The sequence below is a fragment of the Ips typographus genome, linkage group LG2 (assembly GCF_016097725.1).
Source record: "Ips typographus isolate SLU linkage group LG2, UJ_Ityp_2.0, whole genome shotgun sequence".
Classification (NCBI taxonomy): domain Eukaryota; kingdom Metazoa; phylum Arthropoda; class Insecta; order Coleoptera; family Curculionidae; genus Ips; species Ips typographus.
Window position 1 is genome coordinate 3,830,341 of NC_138423.1, and position 17,122 is coordinate 3,847,462.

A 17,122-nucleotide genomic window follows, 5' to 3' on the forward strand; every position below is an offset into this window, starting at 1 on the left:
CGGCTTCTATTGCCTCTTTCTTATTCGATCCAACTGTGATACGTCATCCAAAGAGTTCCTTAGATAGCATTCTCCTAATTGTGCTTCGGGGATGACGTGCAAGTCCTCTCCTAGCCTCTTGTAGATGGTGATTTCTGTCACGTTTTTCTGATGCCAAAGATGGTAATTCTGGGAAAATAAATTGTCCTTTTATGGTTTCGAAAACAGGATAACATCGACTCTTTTCCATCAGGAAAGTGTCTAGTCGAAGTGTCGCGTTGACAATATTCATCCAGGCAGATTCCTTAGGGCAATGTTGTCTATTTTCATCCTGGTTTCTTTCGGACGTTGAGATCCCGCAAGATTTCCTGGAGTTGATTTGGTCTGACCCATTTTTGGACGACAATGAGTTGATGTCTCTCGGTTTATCTGCAGGTGATGGCTTCTGGTCTCCAGCTGCAGCAAGGTACGGCTATAGCCGGAAGAATTTTTGTTCCAAACCAATATTAATACTTGCTCCTCATCAGATTCCTGGTTATCGTGATGTTCAGGATGTCATTCCTTGCGTTTGCATTTCCTAGATTTTCTTCTTTCTGGGAAACTCCTGAATGTGCTGTTTGCGTTTGCAATGAATTCGCCAATGGCAAAGTTTCCTGTTCTTTTTGTCTGATTTTTTTTTTACCAAATTATTCGTTATTACAAATAATTATTTTTTGTCTATAATATCTTTTTTAACTGTAGTTTAGATGTTTGTGTGGGTTGACTTTCTGTATACTCTTGTTTTCAAATTGATTTATGCCTATTTAATACTTGTTGGTGTTCTTTTAACAGATTTTAAGTTGTCACTTCAATTGCAGAAATATTATTAAGTATAGAAATGTGTTGTGGGGTAATGGCAACAATTCTCTAAAATTTTGTCTCTTCTCTAAATTCCAGATTGAACATTATAAAGTTTAATACTTTTTGAACAATTATACAGGGTGGTCCAGTATTAAATGTCAATAAATCAGCATTCGATAGACCATCAAAAAATAAGTTGACATATTACATTATATCATTTTCCTGACAAATGGGAAAATACAATCCTTCAAAGTTCAGTTAAAAGTAAGTGTCTCTTATAAAATTCTGATTTTTGAGTTATTACGTTCAAAGACCCAAAACCAACTCAACAACTTAAAAATTGTCTTGAAAACGGTGAAAATTGACTTAAGAGGCTTAAAAACTGTCTTTGTAGTCAATCGTTATAATTTTCAGACAAATTGAAAGACTTTAGTTTTGAAAATTGACTTAAGAAGCTAAAAAACTGTCTTTGTAGTCAATCGTCATAGTTTTCAGACAAATTGAAAGACTTTAGTCTTGAAAATTGACTTTAGAGGATTAAAAACTGTCTTTGTAGTCAATCGTCATAGTTTTCAGACAATTTGAAAGACTTTAGTCTTGAAAATTGACTTAAGAGCCTTAAAAACTGTCTTTGTAGTCAATCGTTATAGTTTTCAGACAATTTGAAAGACTTTAGTTTTGAAAATTGTCTTAAGAGGCTAAAAAAATTTCTTTGTAGTCAATCGTCATAGTTTTCAGACAATTTGAAAGACTTTAGTCTTGAAAATTGACTTAAGAGGCTTAAAAACTGTCTTTGTAGTCAATCGTTATAGTTTTCAGACAAATTGAAAGACTTTAGTTTGGAAAATTGACTTAAGAGGCTAAAAAACTGTCTTTGTAGTCAATAGGGCAAAAATCAGCAATATGGAGCCCAACAACGTGCTGTTTTGAAATGTCAAAAGTTCTGACTGAAAAAAAAAAAAATTTCCTGGATTTTGAGAGTGAGCTAATTGCAAGAAGCTGGCACACTTGTGATGGCCACTTTTTATTCTCTACAATCGTGCTGTGTCAAATATGTACGCAGATGATACGACGTTTGACGCAGCTCTAAATGCTATTTCAATCTAACGTGTTTCTTTTTAGCCTACCAATGTAATAATGTCAATAATCTTTTCTGTTTAATAAGATTAAAAACGGCAAACGACATATGTTATTGGACCTAAAAATTGTACAACTTTGCCTTAATTTAACACAAAATTAACCGATAACTGAAATCTTCATGTTTGAGCTCCTGAATCGGATACTCTGTATATTTATCCTTCATTTTTGCATCTACTTTTTTTAGTTTTGTCTCTACAGTTCTCGCTTCTGCAATATTAAAACTGATATTATCACAATGTTACATAACCAATTACTCCCACACTTTGTGTTTAACTTAGGTATTTGCTTTCTTACGCATCCCTAATTTCCTGATATGTTGTATATTACGCATTTTCTCATACAACCATTATTAGAAGGTATTTGGCTGATCATCGCAAGTTAACAAATAAAGTGCCACAACACGACCGACAATATGCTTACACAGTTATTGATTTGCAAGCGATGATATGGCAAGAGATAATTTTTTCAGATTTTTTTAATCTGAATACAGTAGTAAACCTTTTGCTGTGATTGTGATTAAACTTGCGTTAATATGAAGAAAATATTCAAACCGAACGAAAACACATTTGTCGTACCGCTAAATTTTCAACTTAACATTGACGATGACTGTGTTAAGCTGCTTCATTTTTGGAACATATCTTTTGAGGTATTTGAAAATATTTTTGCTTTTTGTATATTTACTTTCTGAGATGTGTTATAAAATGTGTATGTTTAATATAGGATCAGTTGAGTAATGATTTACCGGAAACGAGCGAGGACTTGTCAGAGTACACCTTCCGCAAGTATGCAGCTACGTACTTTGCTCATGGCACTGGACCACAACATTCCAGAAAACCACCAAGGGGTTCTTTACACGAATTGCCAACGCCAGACGATGTTTTAGCTGCTCAGGCTCTTTGGGCTGCTGTTCTGAGGTTTATGGGTGACTTACCGGAACCACGAAGTAATAAGTATTTAAGACTGTCTATCGTTAGAAAAGTTTAACAAGCTTAAATAGTGATGGTTAGAGTCCGGCTAAAAAGCACTAAAATCGTGAAAAAAGCGCTTACAAAGCACAACTATTTTCCTAATGAAACATAAAAATCTGTAAAAAAGCACAAAACTCTTTCAGAGATGAAACATTTTTTACTTTTTTTGGGTTCAACTTTTTCATTTTTTACAGAGCATATTGAAGGTTCTGAAATGATTTAGAGGCATTTGGAAACTCTTAGACTATTCTAGAATTTTTTGGTAGCTTCTAGACTGTTTTGATATCTTTTGGGAGCTTCTAGACTAGTTGAAGATCATTTGGAATCCTTTAGACTTTCGAGTGCTTGAGAAGCATTTTGGAGTTTCTTTAGTGTTTTCAAATCCTTTTTGACTACTTTACGAGCATTTGGAAGGTTTCTGGAGAGTTTAAAAAGCATTGAAGGTTTTGGACTGCTTTTAAAGCATTTGAAAAATGGAGGGTTCTAGAAACTTGTGAAACCTTTTACTATCTTGAAATGTTTTGAGAGCTTCTATACTGTTCTAAAAGCTTTTGGAAGGTTTGGACTGCTTTTAAAGCATTTGAAAACTTATTGAGAGTTCTAGAAACTTATGGAAGCTTTTAAATTGTTTTAGAAGCATACGAAAGCTTTTAGACTGCCTTGAAAATTCTGGAGAGCTTCTAGACTAGTTGAAGATCATTTGGAAATCTTTACTAAAAGCTTTTGGAAGCTTTAAGACTGTTTTGGAAGGCTTTCGACTGCTTGAGAAGCATTTTGGAGTTTTTATAGTGTTTTAAAACCTTTTTAAATTACTTCAAGAGTTTTTGGACAGTTTAAAGAGCATATTGAAGATTTTTGAATGCTTTAGAGGCATTTGGAAACTCTTAGACGGTTCTAGAAGTTTTTGGAAGCTTTTAGACTGTTTTGATATCTTTTGGGAGCTTCTAGACTAGTTGAAGATCATTTGTAATCCTTTAGACTGTTCTAAAAGCTTTTGGAAACTTTTAGACGGTTTTGGAAGGTTTTTGACAGCTTGGGAAGCATTTTGGAGTTTCTGTAGTGTTTTCAAATCCTTTTTGACTAATTTGGATGGTTTCTGGAGAGTTTAAAAAGCATTGAAGGTTTTGGACTGCTTTTAAAGCATTTGAAAAATGGAGGGTTCTAGAAACTTGTGAAACCTTTTACTGTCTCGAAATGTTTTGAGAGCTTCTATACTGTTCTAAAAGCTTTTGGAAGGTTTTGGACTGCTTTTAAAGCATTTGAAAACTTATGGAGGGTTCTAGAAACTTATGGAAGCTTTTAAATTATTTTAGAAGCATACGAAAGCTTTTAGACTGCCTTGAAAATTCTGGAGAGCTTCTAGACTAGTTGAAGATCATTTTCAAATCTTTACTAAAAGCTTTTGGAAGCTTTAAGACTGTTTTGGAAGGCTTTCGACTGCTTGAGAAGCATTTTGGAGTTTTTATAGTGTTTTAAAACCTTTTTAAATTACTTCAGGAGTTTTTGGACAGTTTAAAGAGCATATTGAAGATTTTTGAATGCTTTAGAGGCATTTGGAAATTCTTAGACGGTTCTAGAAGTTTTTGGAAGCTTTTAGACTGTTTTGATATCTTTTGGGAGCTTCTAGACTAGTTGAATAGCATTTGGAATCTTTAAGACTGTTCTAAAAGCTTTTGGAAACTTTTAGACCGGTTTGGAAGCTTTTTCGAATGCTTAGGAAGCATTTTGGAGTTTCTGTAGGGTTTTGAAATCTTCCTAGACTACCTACTTTAGGAGCATTTGAAGGTTCTAGACTGCTTTTAAAACATTTGAAACCTTGTAGACGGTTCTAAAAACTTTTGAAAGCTGTTAAACTGCTCTAGAAGCATACGGAAGCTTTTATACTGCCTTGAAATCTTTTGAGAGCTTCTATTGATAAGTTGAAAAGCATTTGGAAGCTTTTAGACTGGCCTAAAAGCTTTTGAACGGAATTTTTTGGAGCTTCTATAGTGTTTTGGAATGTTATTACATTTTTTTAGACTACTTCAGGAGCATTTGGAAATTATTTGGTCAGTTTAAATTTGTAAATTGATTCCCATTTTGCAAAACAGATAATTGGTATGTTTTTGTCTCTCAGAAGCGTTCAATATACAAGATAAAACCACACAAAAAATAGCAGCAAATAAGCACAAAAAACTAAATTATAAGAAGAAGAAAGCAAAAAAGCAATGTTGGTTGCTTTTATTATTTACAAAAAGCAAAATCCCTAGAAATCCGGACTCTAGATCCTAAAATTTGTATTGATTGACTTGGTGAAAATGATTTTGTCTTCCTTGATGCCCAACATACTATTGTATTCCATAACATTGTTGAATCAGGTCAAGGGAATGAAAACGGCAAAGTTATACCGGTGATGGCTGAACTGAATCAAACATTGAGTCGCGGATTCGCAAACCGTAAGGAATACCAACAGATTGTCCAAGAAGAAAAGAAACAAAACTCGATGAAGAAATCAGACAGACAGAAACTGCTCCACATGACACTGAAAAGGAAAACCAAATTGCTGGAAGATATGAAGAGAGGATTGGTCGAAGACACATTCGCCCTAAACAGCTACAACGAATGGATCAACACGAGACGATCCAACAATTTAGAAAAGTTGCATTTTATTATTGGTCATGGAATTTTAAGGTCCGAACTAAGGTTAGTTTAAGCACTAGTATCTTGCCTTTGGTTAGTAATGTCAACGATACTTTATATAGAGATGAGATATTTTGCATTATCTGCAAACAGCTGACTAACAACTACAGCAGAGCATCTTATGCACGCGGTTGGATTTTACTGTCGCTCTGCGTAGGGTGTTTCACTCCTTCTGAACGTTTCCTACCTTACCTCAGAGCTTTTCTACAGTCAGGCCCTCCAGGATATGCGCCGTTTACACAAGCGCGACTTAACAGAACTTTGAAGAACGGTTGTAGAACTCAACCTCCAACGTATTTGGAATTAATTGCAAACAAAGTAAGTAGATTTTTACCGTAATTTTTCTCAGGAAGGGTAGCTGAGAAAATAAGTCTTACCAATAAGTTTTCAGTTGTAATATAGTCAATTTGATCTGCAACAGTGTGGTAAGTGTACGTTATTGCTATTTTTGATTTGTCAAGCTATTGCTGTAAATAACAATGGGCCTATCCCACATATCATAAATTTTTGTTTTAATGACTGGAATCGAAAGAATAGGACCAAAAAACTAATTTTTCATAATCTTGAAGAAAAAATTATGGTCGTAAATGTTCCTACATTAGTTTGAATTTGTCCATTAAATTTAAAAGATTGTTTTGGCGCGCATGTGACGTACGTAATTCTGGGCGATTTTATTGGCTGTTGCACGCCATCTGTTTCACTTCTTGTCGCTGATTGGTTGATAGTGTAGTACGTCACCGGCGGCGGGCGTTTTAAACATGAGATTAATGTAGTTTTTATCGTCATTTTTTTTCTATTTAGACTTAATATTTTTGAAAACAAAAAAATACGGGTATAATATTTTCAATCCGTCTTTGTAGTTATGAAATAAAAAAAATTGTGGGACAGGCCCATTTTCCTGGTATTTTAATAGTAAAACATAGGCCTGAGTCATACTAAATGTTTCTGAATTTCAAGTGTAATCTAGTTTCCGCATTGTTGTAGATAAAGTATTGATAATACGTGTGGTATACGATTATTACCGTCCTCGATTCAAAGTTTCACTCGCATGCCGTAATAACCTACTTACCACACTTATTAGAAAATATACTATTAATATTTAAACACAAATGTCTTAAATTGTTACAGAATAAAAATCCTGTTCAAGTCCAGATTGAACTTCTTGATGGAGCTTTGCTGGATATTGACATAGATTCTGCTTCCACTGCTCAGGAAGTGATTAGTGCTATCTCTAAAATATTGAACTTAAAAGACTCGTTTGGATTCTCTATCTTTATTACACTTTATGACAAGGTATGTATTTAGTTAACTTAGTAGCTAAGTGATTGCGGTAAAATTTAAAGTAAAATGGGATGAAGTAACAATGTAATAAAAAGGTAAGTAAAATTAAATAAATAAAGACTTTGAAAGTGAGAGAGATAAAGAAGTAAACGTCACATTTTACCGCTGGATTACATTGTTTTGTCATCTAGTGGATCGAGTCTTTTTTCGATTTTTTCCTTAAATGGTACACCCTGTATTACGTTTAATGTGCCCTTTCCAAAAACCCAAAGCACTTAAGAGAGGATTTTTGAAAAAATGGTACCAATTCAAACAAATTAAAAAAAAAACAGTATAATTTGTCATTTGTATGTTTTATGGTAATAACATTTTTTTGGGTCGAATCTAAACCAAACATTTGCAATTGCACGATTTTATATTCCTGCTTCATTAAAATTGATGCAGTGGCTCCCAAGACTCCTCTAGTCTTTTTTGGGGGATACTATTTAACTAAACGCAATGGCTTTAAACAACAACTGGTAATGCTAGGCAACAAGCATTCTTCTTCTTCTTCTTCTGTAACAGCCCTTGCTCATTCACTCCCAGACATAGGCCTCCATTTGTTTTCTCCACTCCAACCTATTTTGTGCTGTTTGGTACCAATTTTCTTCCTATCCTTTCCTGGATGTCGTCAATCCATCTTTTCTGTGGTTGTCCGATACTTCTGTTGGAAAGTCTGGGTTTCCATTGCAGTAACTACCTTGTCCAACTTGTTTTGTTCTGCCTAGCGATATGAGCCATTTTAGAATGGTAATGTGGTTCCCTACATTTTCCACTCTTGTTCGAGGTGGAATGTAATAAATATGTAATGATATAACGGATGTCCCTCCCCCAAAGGTCTATGTATATGTCAAAAAGTATGACACGTGGAAAAACACAACTAACTACGCTACCAGATTCTATGGGAAAAACTGTCTAAAGATGCGTTTTTACTTTTTAGATATCTTAATAGACAACAAAAATACATGAAGAGTACCAAAATGCAGAACTTTGAAAAACGCCTTGTATCATCATCATCATCATCATCATCATCATCATCATCGCCATGTATATGTTAATAGAAACATGATGTAAGGAACACTCACTGTCGATCAATCCTGACAAGACTGAGATGGTCCTTTTCACCAGGAAAAGAAGTTTATTGGGCTTAAAACCTCCAGAAATCTTCAAAGGCAAACTAAACTTCTCTGAAGAGGTAAAATACCTGGGTATTACACCCATGCTCAATCCCTAAAGAGATGGGATGAAATCAAAGGATGCAATCTTGCCAGGATCACCTTGGGTGACCCAGACAAGAAAGAAATATTTGGCAATGACCAGGAAAAACCTACGTTTAACAGTAGGATTTCTGACTGGCCACTGTCAACTAAGGAAACACCTCCATACTATGGGGCTAGTGGACACACCTCCATGCAGGATGTGTGAACAGGAAGATGAAACTGTCGGGCATGTCTTATGCGAGTGTCCGGAGTTATCGTCAATAAGAGAGTGTGTGTTCGGTGAGTCTTGGCCCACACCTGCCCCCATAAAAGAGATGTCCCCTAGTGACCTGTCCACCTTTCTGGGAAAGGCAGGATGGACAGTGACCTAGAAGGACGACATGGGAGGATATACAATGGGTCACATGTGGCCTAAGTGCTGTGGATCTACACTCATCCTCTCCACTCTACTGATACAGAACGCCTTGTATCTGCAGAACCCAAATGACACCAACAAGGTTTATTTGTACGTCTCTAATGGCGGATTGCACCAACGTAGTTAGGTCTGTTCGCAGAAGCAATCCCTGACTGGTTTCCAACTCAGATACAGTAAATGTCAAGTTTTATTGGTTGAATGCTCACGTGACTATGACGTACCCTGACTTGTGACCAATGGATGACTGATTACTAGTGGGAGATTCTCTCTGCGAACAGACCATTTGACTGTGACAAATCATGCGCAAAATGTCACAGTAAAATTAAAGCCAGCTAAGTTGAGGTTTGTTAAGGACACCTTAGATAAGTTTAGTTTAGACTTATTTTGCACCTGATCTGTCACATTCAAAAGTGTCAAAGAAACAGGCATCAATTCTTTTTATAAGTTGTGGATGCGTTGATGTACCCCCTTAGCGACCATAGTCGATTTCCAAGGCATATGGGCATCAATAATAACTGAGATATCCTGCAATCTCAACGAAAACTTGAACTCTGAACCTTTTTTATAAAACAGTGAGGTCGCGCAGGTTGAAACACCTTCAAAATATTTAAAATTCAGTTGGTTGTGTTTTTTTTTACATTAATTTTTGGCTGCAGTTTTTCTGATGGTAAATTGATGTATACCAAAACGTAAACCCTTAAATGAAAAATAAAAAAATTATACTTACGCAACCTCATTGTAAATAATAAGGAGAAAAAATATATTATTTTCTTAATTATCCTGTACCTAGTTATTTTTTTGTTTATGGTAATCCATTCTATTCAAAATAACCGAAATAGTCCAAGCTAATAGTCCGAATTCAACAGAAACACTCTGTGTATACAGTATACATAGTGTTTCTGTTAAATCCTAATAGTTTTATGACTTATACTATGCGTCATCCCATTTTACTTTGACATTTATGATAATTGAAAAACTGCCTTTAAAAAGAGAAGTATTTTGCAATAATGGATTTCTAGGTAATGTCTTTGGGTAGTGAAGGTGACCATGTTCTAGACGCAATATCACAATGCGAACAATATTCTAAGGAATTGGGTTATGACGAAAAGAGTAGTCCTTGGAAAATGATTCTCAGGAAAGAAATGTTTTCACCCTGGCATGATGCTGCTGCTGATCCGGTCGCAACGGATTTGATTTATCAACAGGTTTGTTTACATTTTCAAAAAATTCTTCTTAAATTTGGCAATATCATACAAGAAGCAATTATTCAAAAGTAAGTTACAAAAATATCCTGTTCATTCCTTTTATACTAATAATCATTAGAATGACAGCAAAACACACACGTTATTTAGAATAACTTTTTCAGATATTCAAAGGACTGAAATCGGGAGAATACCGCTGTCCACAGCAAGGCGATGTAGCAACTTTAATAGCAACTGGATTTTATATTGAAGAAGGAGCACCTCTAAATCCAAAAGTACATATCAATTTTTTTTTGAAAAACTTGATTAATCACTCGTGTTTTTTAGGTGTTGCATAGTAGAATTGGTGAATTTTTACCAGTCGATATGGTGAGACACGCTCAAGGTAATTTAACAGAATGGGAACAAAAAATATCTGAAGCCTTCCAAAAATTGGTTTGTGTTAAAAGGAAAATGCCTGCCACTAAGGCCAAAGAGTTTGTAGTTATTTACGGGTATGCACCTAAATGTTAACTATAAAATGCAGTAAGTGAGAAGGTTTTAATTTTAGTAAATCAACTTGGCCAATTCTGTTCTCTAAATTCTACGAAGCTCTACAAATATCCGGTCCTGAGTTGCCAAAGAAAAATATTATTATTGCGGTAAACTCGACTGGAATTTACTTTATTGATGACCAGGAACAAATGCTGATGGAACTTACTTTCGCCGATATATCATTTATTACATTCGAGCTGACCAATAACATACCGAAACTAATGCTTACCACGGTTAATAGATTGTAAGTAAACTCCTGGTGACATTATTAATATTAGAGTTGTAGATTTCCAGAGAAGAGTATGTGTTCCATACACCTGATGCCAAAAGCTTGTGCTCTCTAATTCAGTACATTATTGACGGATTAAGAAAACGGTCGATCTATTGCGTTGCCACTCAGGACTACAAAGTAAGTACTTAAGTAATATTTTCTGTTACCTACTATTCTTATATCCAGATTTCTATAGAGTATCAGTATAATCCTGCTTTCTTATTATCTATTTTATATCATTTTCCAAATTAGTTTGATTGGTTGTACAAGAAAGAGCATTAAAGTTAAGATTTATGTACCTTCTCTCCTACTGTAAAGTTTCGTTAAAGGACAACTTAGACAAGTATTCTGTTGTACATAATTTGTTCCATTAAAATCTGAACTGAAGTGTCAGTGGAACAGGCATTAACTGGGTAACTCAAATTTTGGTCCTAAGGGCCAGTACTTTCTGTTCAGAATAACTTTATTCTAAGGATCTCTCTCTAGTCGTTTACTTCTCTCTTCTTTTACGTATCAGAAGTTTTTCCAAATTGTCATCCTTTCTCCTGCTCTTTTTCTTCTTAAGGTGCCGATCCGTTACGAATGTTGGCGATCATCATAGCGATTCGGAATTTGTAGCAATCCGCAACAGTTGTGTAGATGTTTTATTGAACCAGATCCTGAGGTTGATGTCCTGCGTCTTCCTGGCTCTCTTCGACCAAAGATTTTTCCCTGTAAGTTTGTCTGCAGCAGACCGGATCTTTCTTTGTTTCGCATGACATGACTAAGGTTTGTCACTTTTTCCGTCCAAGGGATTTTCAGCATTCTCCTGTATAGTTACATCTCGAAAGCGTTGAGTTTTGTGGATGTGGTTTCATTAAGCGTCCACAATAAAGGAAAACGGAGAAGACATGGCATCGCAGGAGTCTCACTTTAGTGTCCAGGGTGATGTTATGACTTTTAAGGAAGACGCTCAAGCAGTTAAAGGTTGCTCTGGCTCTTTCCATACGTGCTCTTATTTCCTGTACGTGGCTCCAGTCCTCATTTATAATGGTTCCCAGATAGTTGTAATGATCAACTCTCTCGATAGTTGCTTGGTTAAGAATAGTTGGCTTCTTGTGATGTTCCGTTTGCTGATTATCTTAAGTTTGATCTTATTTACATTGACTTCAAGGCCTTCTCTTACTCACATGTCCTAGAAACTTCTTACATTATGTTGTGGGTGTTGGTGGTGGTGGTTCTGTGAGCAGTCCAAGAAATTCTTAAAAGCCTTCTCCAGATCCACAAAGCTGACCAGTTTACCAATGTCTGTGTCCTTCAAAGTCCAGGTTTCTGACCGGTAGGCGCTCTGTTTACTCTGCTGGTGCGATCTACTGCAATTAACTTAGTTTTTTGTCGAGTTAGTTTTAACCCATAGTCCTTCCACAGGAGCAATCCTTCCACTCTTCGCCATAACGAAGGTTCTTCTTCTGCCACCCTCCCAACCGTCCAAAACCATCCTGATAATGTCTCTTCTTCTTCTTCTTCTTGAAATAGGCTTTCAGTCTGTTTTTCCAGCTTTAAGGAGTTTCTTGCGACCTCGACATCCAGCTATCCCTCCACCTCTTTGGTGGTCTGCCTGGCGGTCTTCTAGAGTGTTGTTTTCCGTCTCTCGCAATTTTAGCAGTTCTATTGTCTTCCATTTTGTTGATGTGTTAATTCCACTCTCGTCGTCTCTGTCTCGTCAATCTTACAATGTCCTGTATGTCGCAGATTCGTCTTATTTCTTGGTTGGGTATTCTGTCACCCGTGATACTTTGGAGCGTTCTTATCTCTGCCGTTCGGGTTATGCTCTTGGTTCTGCTGGTTTTTGCCGTGGTTTCTGCGCGGCATATGTGATCTAGCGCGGTTATTCTAGATAATGTATTCACCATAAATTTTGAATAGCAAGGGAGATAAAATGCACCCTTGTCTTACGCCTCGTTGAGTGAAGGTTGGGGCATCCAGTCTGACTGTTGCCCTGCACCAGATGTTGAGGGGTTCCCATCTCTAAGAGAGCTCCTCCAAAGCTTTTGCTAGCTAACACAGTCAAACGCTTTGCTGTAGTCTAGGAAACAGAGATATATGATGGTTTTGCAATTTCCTTTGTCTTTTCGATAATTTGTCGAACATTAGAGATTTGTTCTCTTGTGTCCTTGCAAATCCTGCCAGTTCCTGTGGAATGGTAAACAGCTTCTGAGGAGGGGAGAATTTTGAGCATAACTTTGCTTGGATGTGAGATGAGTGTAATGGTTCTGTAGTTGTTACATTTTTGACTGGAACCTTTTTTGTGCAATAGCATGAAGGTCGATGTGCACCAATCCTTTGGCCATTATCCGGTTTTCCATATGTTCTTGCGTATCTTCCACAGAATTGTAATGCCTACTTCATCTAGTTGTTTTAACATTTCTGTTCCTCAAAATGTCATAGGCTCTTGTTCCACCTTATTCATATATGGTAGTTTGGTCTCTTGTTCAGGTTCTTCATTCTTGTAGATTTAGAGCTTTCTGCAATATAACTGCCATACCTCAAGAACTCCCTGTATTTCAGTAAGAATTTTGCCATTTTAATCTTCCATTTTCCATGTTTTGGGTTTAAATTCTCTGGTAATTTGCTTGATTGTTCGGAAGAGGTCTCGTGTTTCATTGGTGTTGTGTAATCTTACAATGTCAAGGCAGATTTTTTGGAAGTGTTGGCTTTTGTCCCGTCTGTTCAGGTTTTGGTATTCGATCCTCGGTTCGTTTTTTAAGATTCTGGCACATTGTCTTTGAATTTTCAAATTTTGAGTTGTTTGAGATTACTTACAATTTTCTCTTAAAAAAAATGGATGTTTCCAGGGTTCAAAGGAGGAACTTTTACCTTTGTTTTATTGGATTTAATGTGTAAGTTTACTGGAGATAGTAGCAGTTTGTGGTCGCTGCCACACTCCGCTTCTGGTAAGGTTCTGTATACTGAATTTCCATCTTGACTGTACTAATATACAGGGTGGTCCAGTTTTAAGTGTCAATAATTCACCATTTGATAGCTAATCAAAAAATAAGTTGACTTGCATTATGTTATTTTTATGAAAAAGGTTTCCTAAGGAAGATACAGTCCTCCAAATTTCAATTTAAAAAATCGTTTTATAGTTTAAAACTGAACATCCAAGACTTGTGAAAGTCCAAATTTGTACTGAATAGTCTAAAAACTTTTTTACTACTAGGAATGGTCTTATGATTCGCTGTCTCAGACTGCCATCCTGGCTGAGTGTCTGAAACTGGCATTCAAGAACTAAAAAAAGTCCGGAAATCAAGACAAAAATTGTATTGTGCATGAAACTCATTTTTTACTACTAAAAATAATATAAAAATTGCCTTTTAATGCTAGAACTGACTTTACTAGGACTAGGAGTCCAAAAGTATATTTTCAAGACTTCAATTGGTGTACAACTCAATTTTCTGTTCTGGACAACAAGTCTAGAAGTAAATTAAATTTTCGGACTATTTTATTTCTAAAAATTAGTTCTCAAGACTATTATTGTAGCATTTGGTACCAACATTTTTTACTTTTATTACTGAAGAAACATGACTGTTGGAAATAATCTTAAACTCGATTTTTCAGTCTTAAAAAGCACTAAAAACAGTCTGAATTTCTTAGAGGTGCTACAATTTATTGCACTTATGAATGTAGAAGTCAATTTAATAGTGAAGAAATAACATTTTCAAGATTATGGTCAGTGGACAAACTGGCTTTTAGGCCTGATAAGTCAAAAACTTTGTAAAGATAGTCTTGAAACTCGATTTGAGGCACTGAAAACAGCCTTAAAACACTAAAAACAGTCTAGTTTATTAAGAAATACCCGAATTTTTAGCACTGAGGTGTCTAAAAGTCGATTTAATAGTGACAAAGCTTGGAATGCCATTTTAAGTCTATGAAGAATGTAAAAATTGTTTTTTAAGTTTGCTATGTCAATAACTTGGTGAAGATAGTCTTGAAACTCGATTTTCCAAGCTGAAAGCAGTTTTGAAGCACTAAAAATAGTCCAGAATTCGAAGAAAATGAAAATCAAAGTAAAAAGCACGAAAAGTTAGTTTTTAAGACAATTTTCATGAATCTAATATCAATGTCCTGCCTCTAAGACTATTTTCAAGACTAAAATATTGAAATTTGTCTTCAAATTATGAAAACTTACTTAAAATGCAAATTTTAAGCTTCTGATGTCACTTTTCATTAGTTAAGTCACATTTTGGTGTTCAAGTCAATTTTTAAGTTTTAAATGTATGAATTTGTAGTAACAAATTCTTGAAAAAGTAGTTTTTATGTCTACAAGTAAATTTTTAGTATTAAAGTCTCTCGATTTGCATGAAAACTGGTAACAAACACAATTTTTAAGCTTCTGAAATGTTTATCTTTTCTAATTCAATTTTCAAAACTAAAGTCTTTTAGTTTGTCTGGAAACTATAAAAACTGGCTACAATAATATTTTTTAAACTTCTTAAGTGAATTTTCCGTTTCCAAGACAATTTTTAAGTTGGGTTGGGTTAGTTTTGGGTCTTTGACCGTAATAACGTGTAATAAAGTGCTTGTTCCAAATTTGATCAATATTGCTCCAACGGTCTGACAGTTATGACAAAAAAAACGATTTTTTAAACAGAAATTTGAAGGACTGTATTTTCCTTAAGAAGCACTTTTCAGGAAAATGACAAAATTAATGTCAACTTATTTGTTAATTGGCTATGGATTGGTGAATTATTGACATTTAAAACTGAACCACCCTGTATAGTCTAGTATTTGTCGTCTTGGAGATTGAGGGAAGATGGTATTGTACCGGTCCTAAGGGCACGATATTATTTCATAATCAAGCTCAATAATGTCTTAATAATGGCCTAATTCTCTTTTCATTTTAATTTAGGCGGAGACAAAAGAGTCCTTCCTTTCATTCAAAAAGGGTGATCTAATAACACTGAAAAACAACACTACTGGCGAAACTTTGTTAACCGCAACGTGGGGATTCGGAGAATGTAACGATAAAACTGGCGATTTCCACACGGAAATGGTGTATATCTTACCAACTTTATCTCCCCCATCTCAAGATATATTAATGGCATTTAAAAAAGACGTTATCATCAGCGGTAAGACTGTTTTCCTAAAGTGAGTACTAAATATTCAAGAAAATTTGTAACAGCTGAGAAGCAGCAATCAGCTCCTGTATTGACAACTGTACAACGTATGCGTCTGCACACGTTATCACAATATGGCGAGGAACACTTTAGGTCGGCCAGGAGAATTACACCTGGTGGTAGGCCGTCAGTGTTCACCGCAGCTAGGAGGAATTCCAGAGAAGAGTTGTGGAAGTATACTAACGAACCAATTTACCAGCCGATGTTGAAAAAATTGTTGGAGAACGAAGAGGCTAGCAAAGAGGCGTGCAACATATTTACAGGTAACTGTTGCGGTAAAGTTGTCGAGAACATCGTGTTGATAAGTTTGAGGCAGCAATTTTAAGGTATATGGGCGATCTGCCGGCGGCTAAAGCTAAGTACGCGAATGAGTATACAGACCAAATATTTGGGCCTCCGTTGAAGATCGAAATGCTCAAAGACGAGCTGTACTGTCAAATTATGAGGCAGCTAACATTTAATAGGTGAGTCATTATTAGAGTTCGGATTAAAAAGCACTAAAATCGAAAGACGAGCTGTGCAGGGTGCTGCATTTTCGATGGTTTTACGGGGTACAGAGGAAACGGTAATAGATAGAAAAAAAGTAGCACACGTGTTCTGAAGACGAACTCCGTAACGATGCACAGTGGTCGATTTTAAAAAAATCTAGGCAATAATTAAAAGAGTTAAATACAGTTAAGGAATTTTTGATAAATGACACAATGGAATTTTTTAAGCAGGTTTTTAAAGAAATTAATAGTCGCATAATATAATATACAGAGTATTTCATAAAGATAAATAGTTGTTAGTTAAAGTAAAGTGCTGAATGGTAATATTCGGTTCAATGTGTCTAATAATTTCATTTTAAGGTCTTATATATCGTACATAATTCATTAAAAATATCAAAACCATCTTTTTAATTAAAAAAAATACCTAATGATATTTTTATTCTTCATCAGAACTACTTATCTCTAAAAACTTAGTATCCGTGGAATTATTTACTTTTGGAGTATCTAATAACTCAAAAGTTTCAGGAAGGAAACATTTTAATTTTTTAATAGGTAGTTTACGTAAACTCGAGATGCAAGGATCTGACGAAACCAGAAGGCGATTTATTATATCTCGTATGTTATCTTTTCTGGAAAAATCCGCTCAGTACTTCTTGATATCCTTGTTGCGTGCCTCTTGTGCTTCCTCGGATAATTGTCCTATTGGCAAGCAAAATGATTTAATAACTTCAAAGCCATGTATTAAAATTTTGTGTATAGTTGGAGGCATGGCATACCAAGGATACAATGTCACAAAAAGTCTTGCAGTTGTTAACGCAAATTCCTTAAATCTATCTGTATTGATGTCAAATCCAGACGATAAAGTTTGCAATATTACATGAAATTTTGTAATTAATTGTTTGTCAATTTT

General features: G+C 35.4%; 1 protein-coding gene across 1 annotated transcript in view; it reads left to right on the forward strand.

Annotated features, from left to right (window-relative positions):
- Positions 1-17,122, forward strand: part of LOC145725381 (myosin-VIIa-like) — a 51,803-nt gene that overhangs the window by 23,747 nt on the left and 10,934 nt on the right. Inside the window, exons 14-25 of the mRNA XM_081974121.1 lie at positions 2,680-2,902; positions 5,285-5,609; positions 5,669-5,924; positions 6,735-6,899; positions 9,581-9,766; positions 9,928-10,038; positions 10,091-10,257; positions 10,314-10,530; positions 10,584-10,706; positions 15,457-15,676; positions 15,730-15,987; positions 16,041-16,188. Of these exons, the coding sequence (XP_081830247.1) occupies positions 2,680-2,902; positions 5,285-5,609; positions 5,669-5,924; positions 6,735-6,899; positions 9,581-9,766; positions 9,928-10,038; positions 10,091-10,257; positions 10,314-10,530; positions 10,584-10,706; positions 15,457-15,676; positions 15,730-15,987; positions 16,041-16,188 (2,399 nt within the window). The remainder of the gene's footprint in view (positions 1-2,679; positions 2,903-5,284; positions 5,610-5,668; positions 5,925-6,734; positions 6,900-9,580; positions 9,767-9,927; positions 10,039-10,090; positions 10,258-10,313; positions 10,531-10,583; positions 10,707-15,456; positions 15,677-15,729; positions 15,988-16,040; positions 16,189-17,122) is intronic.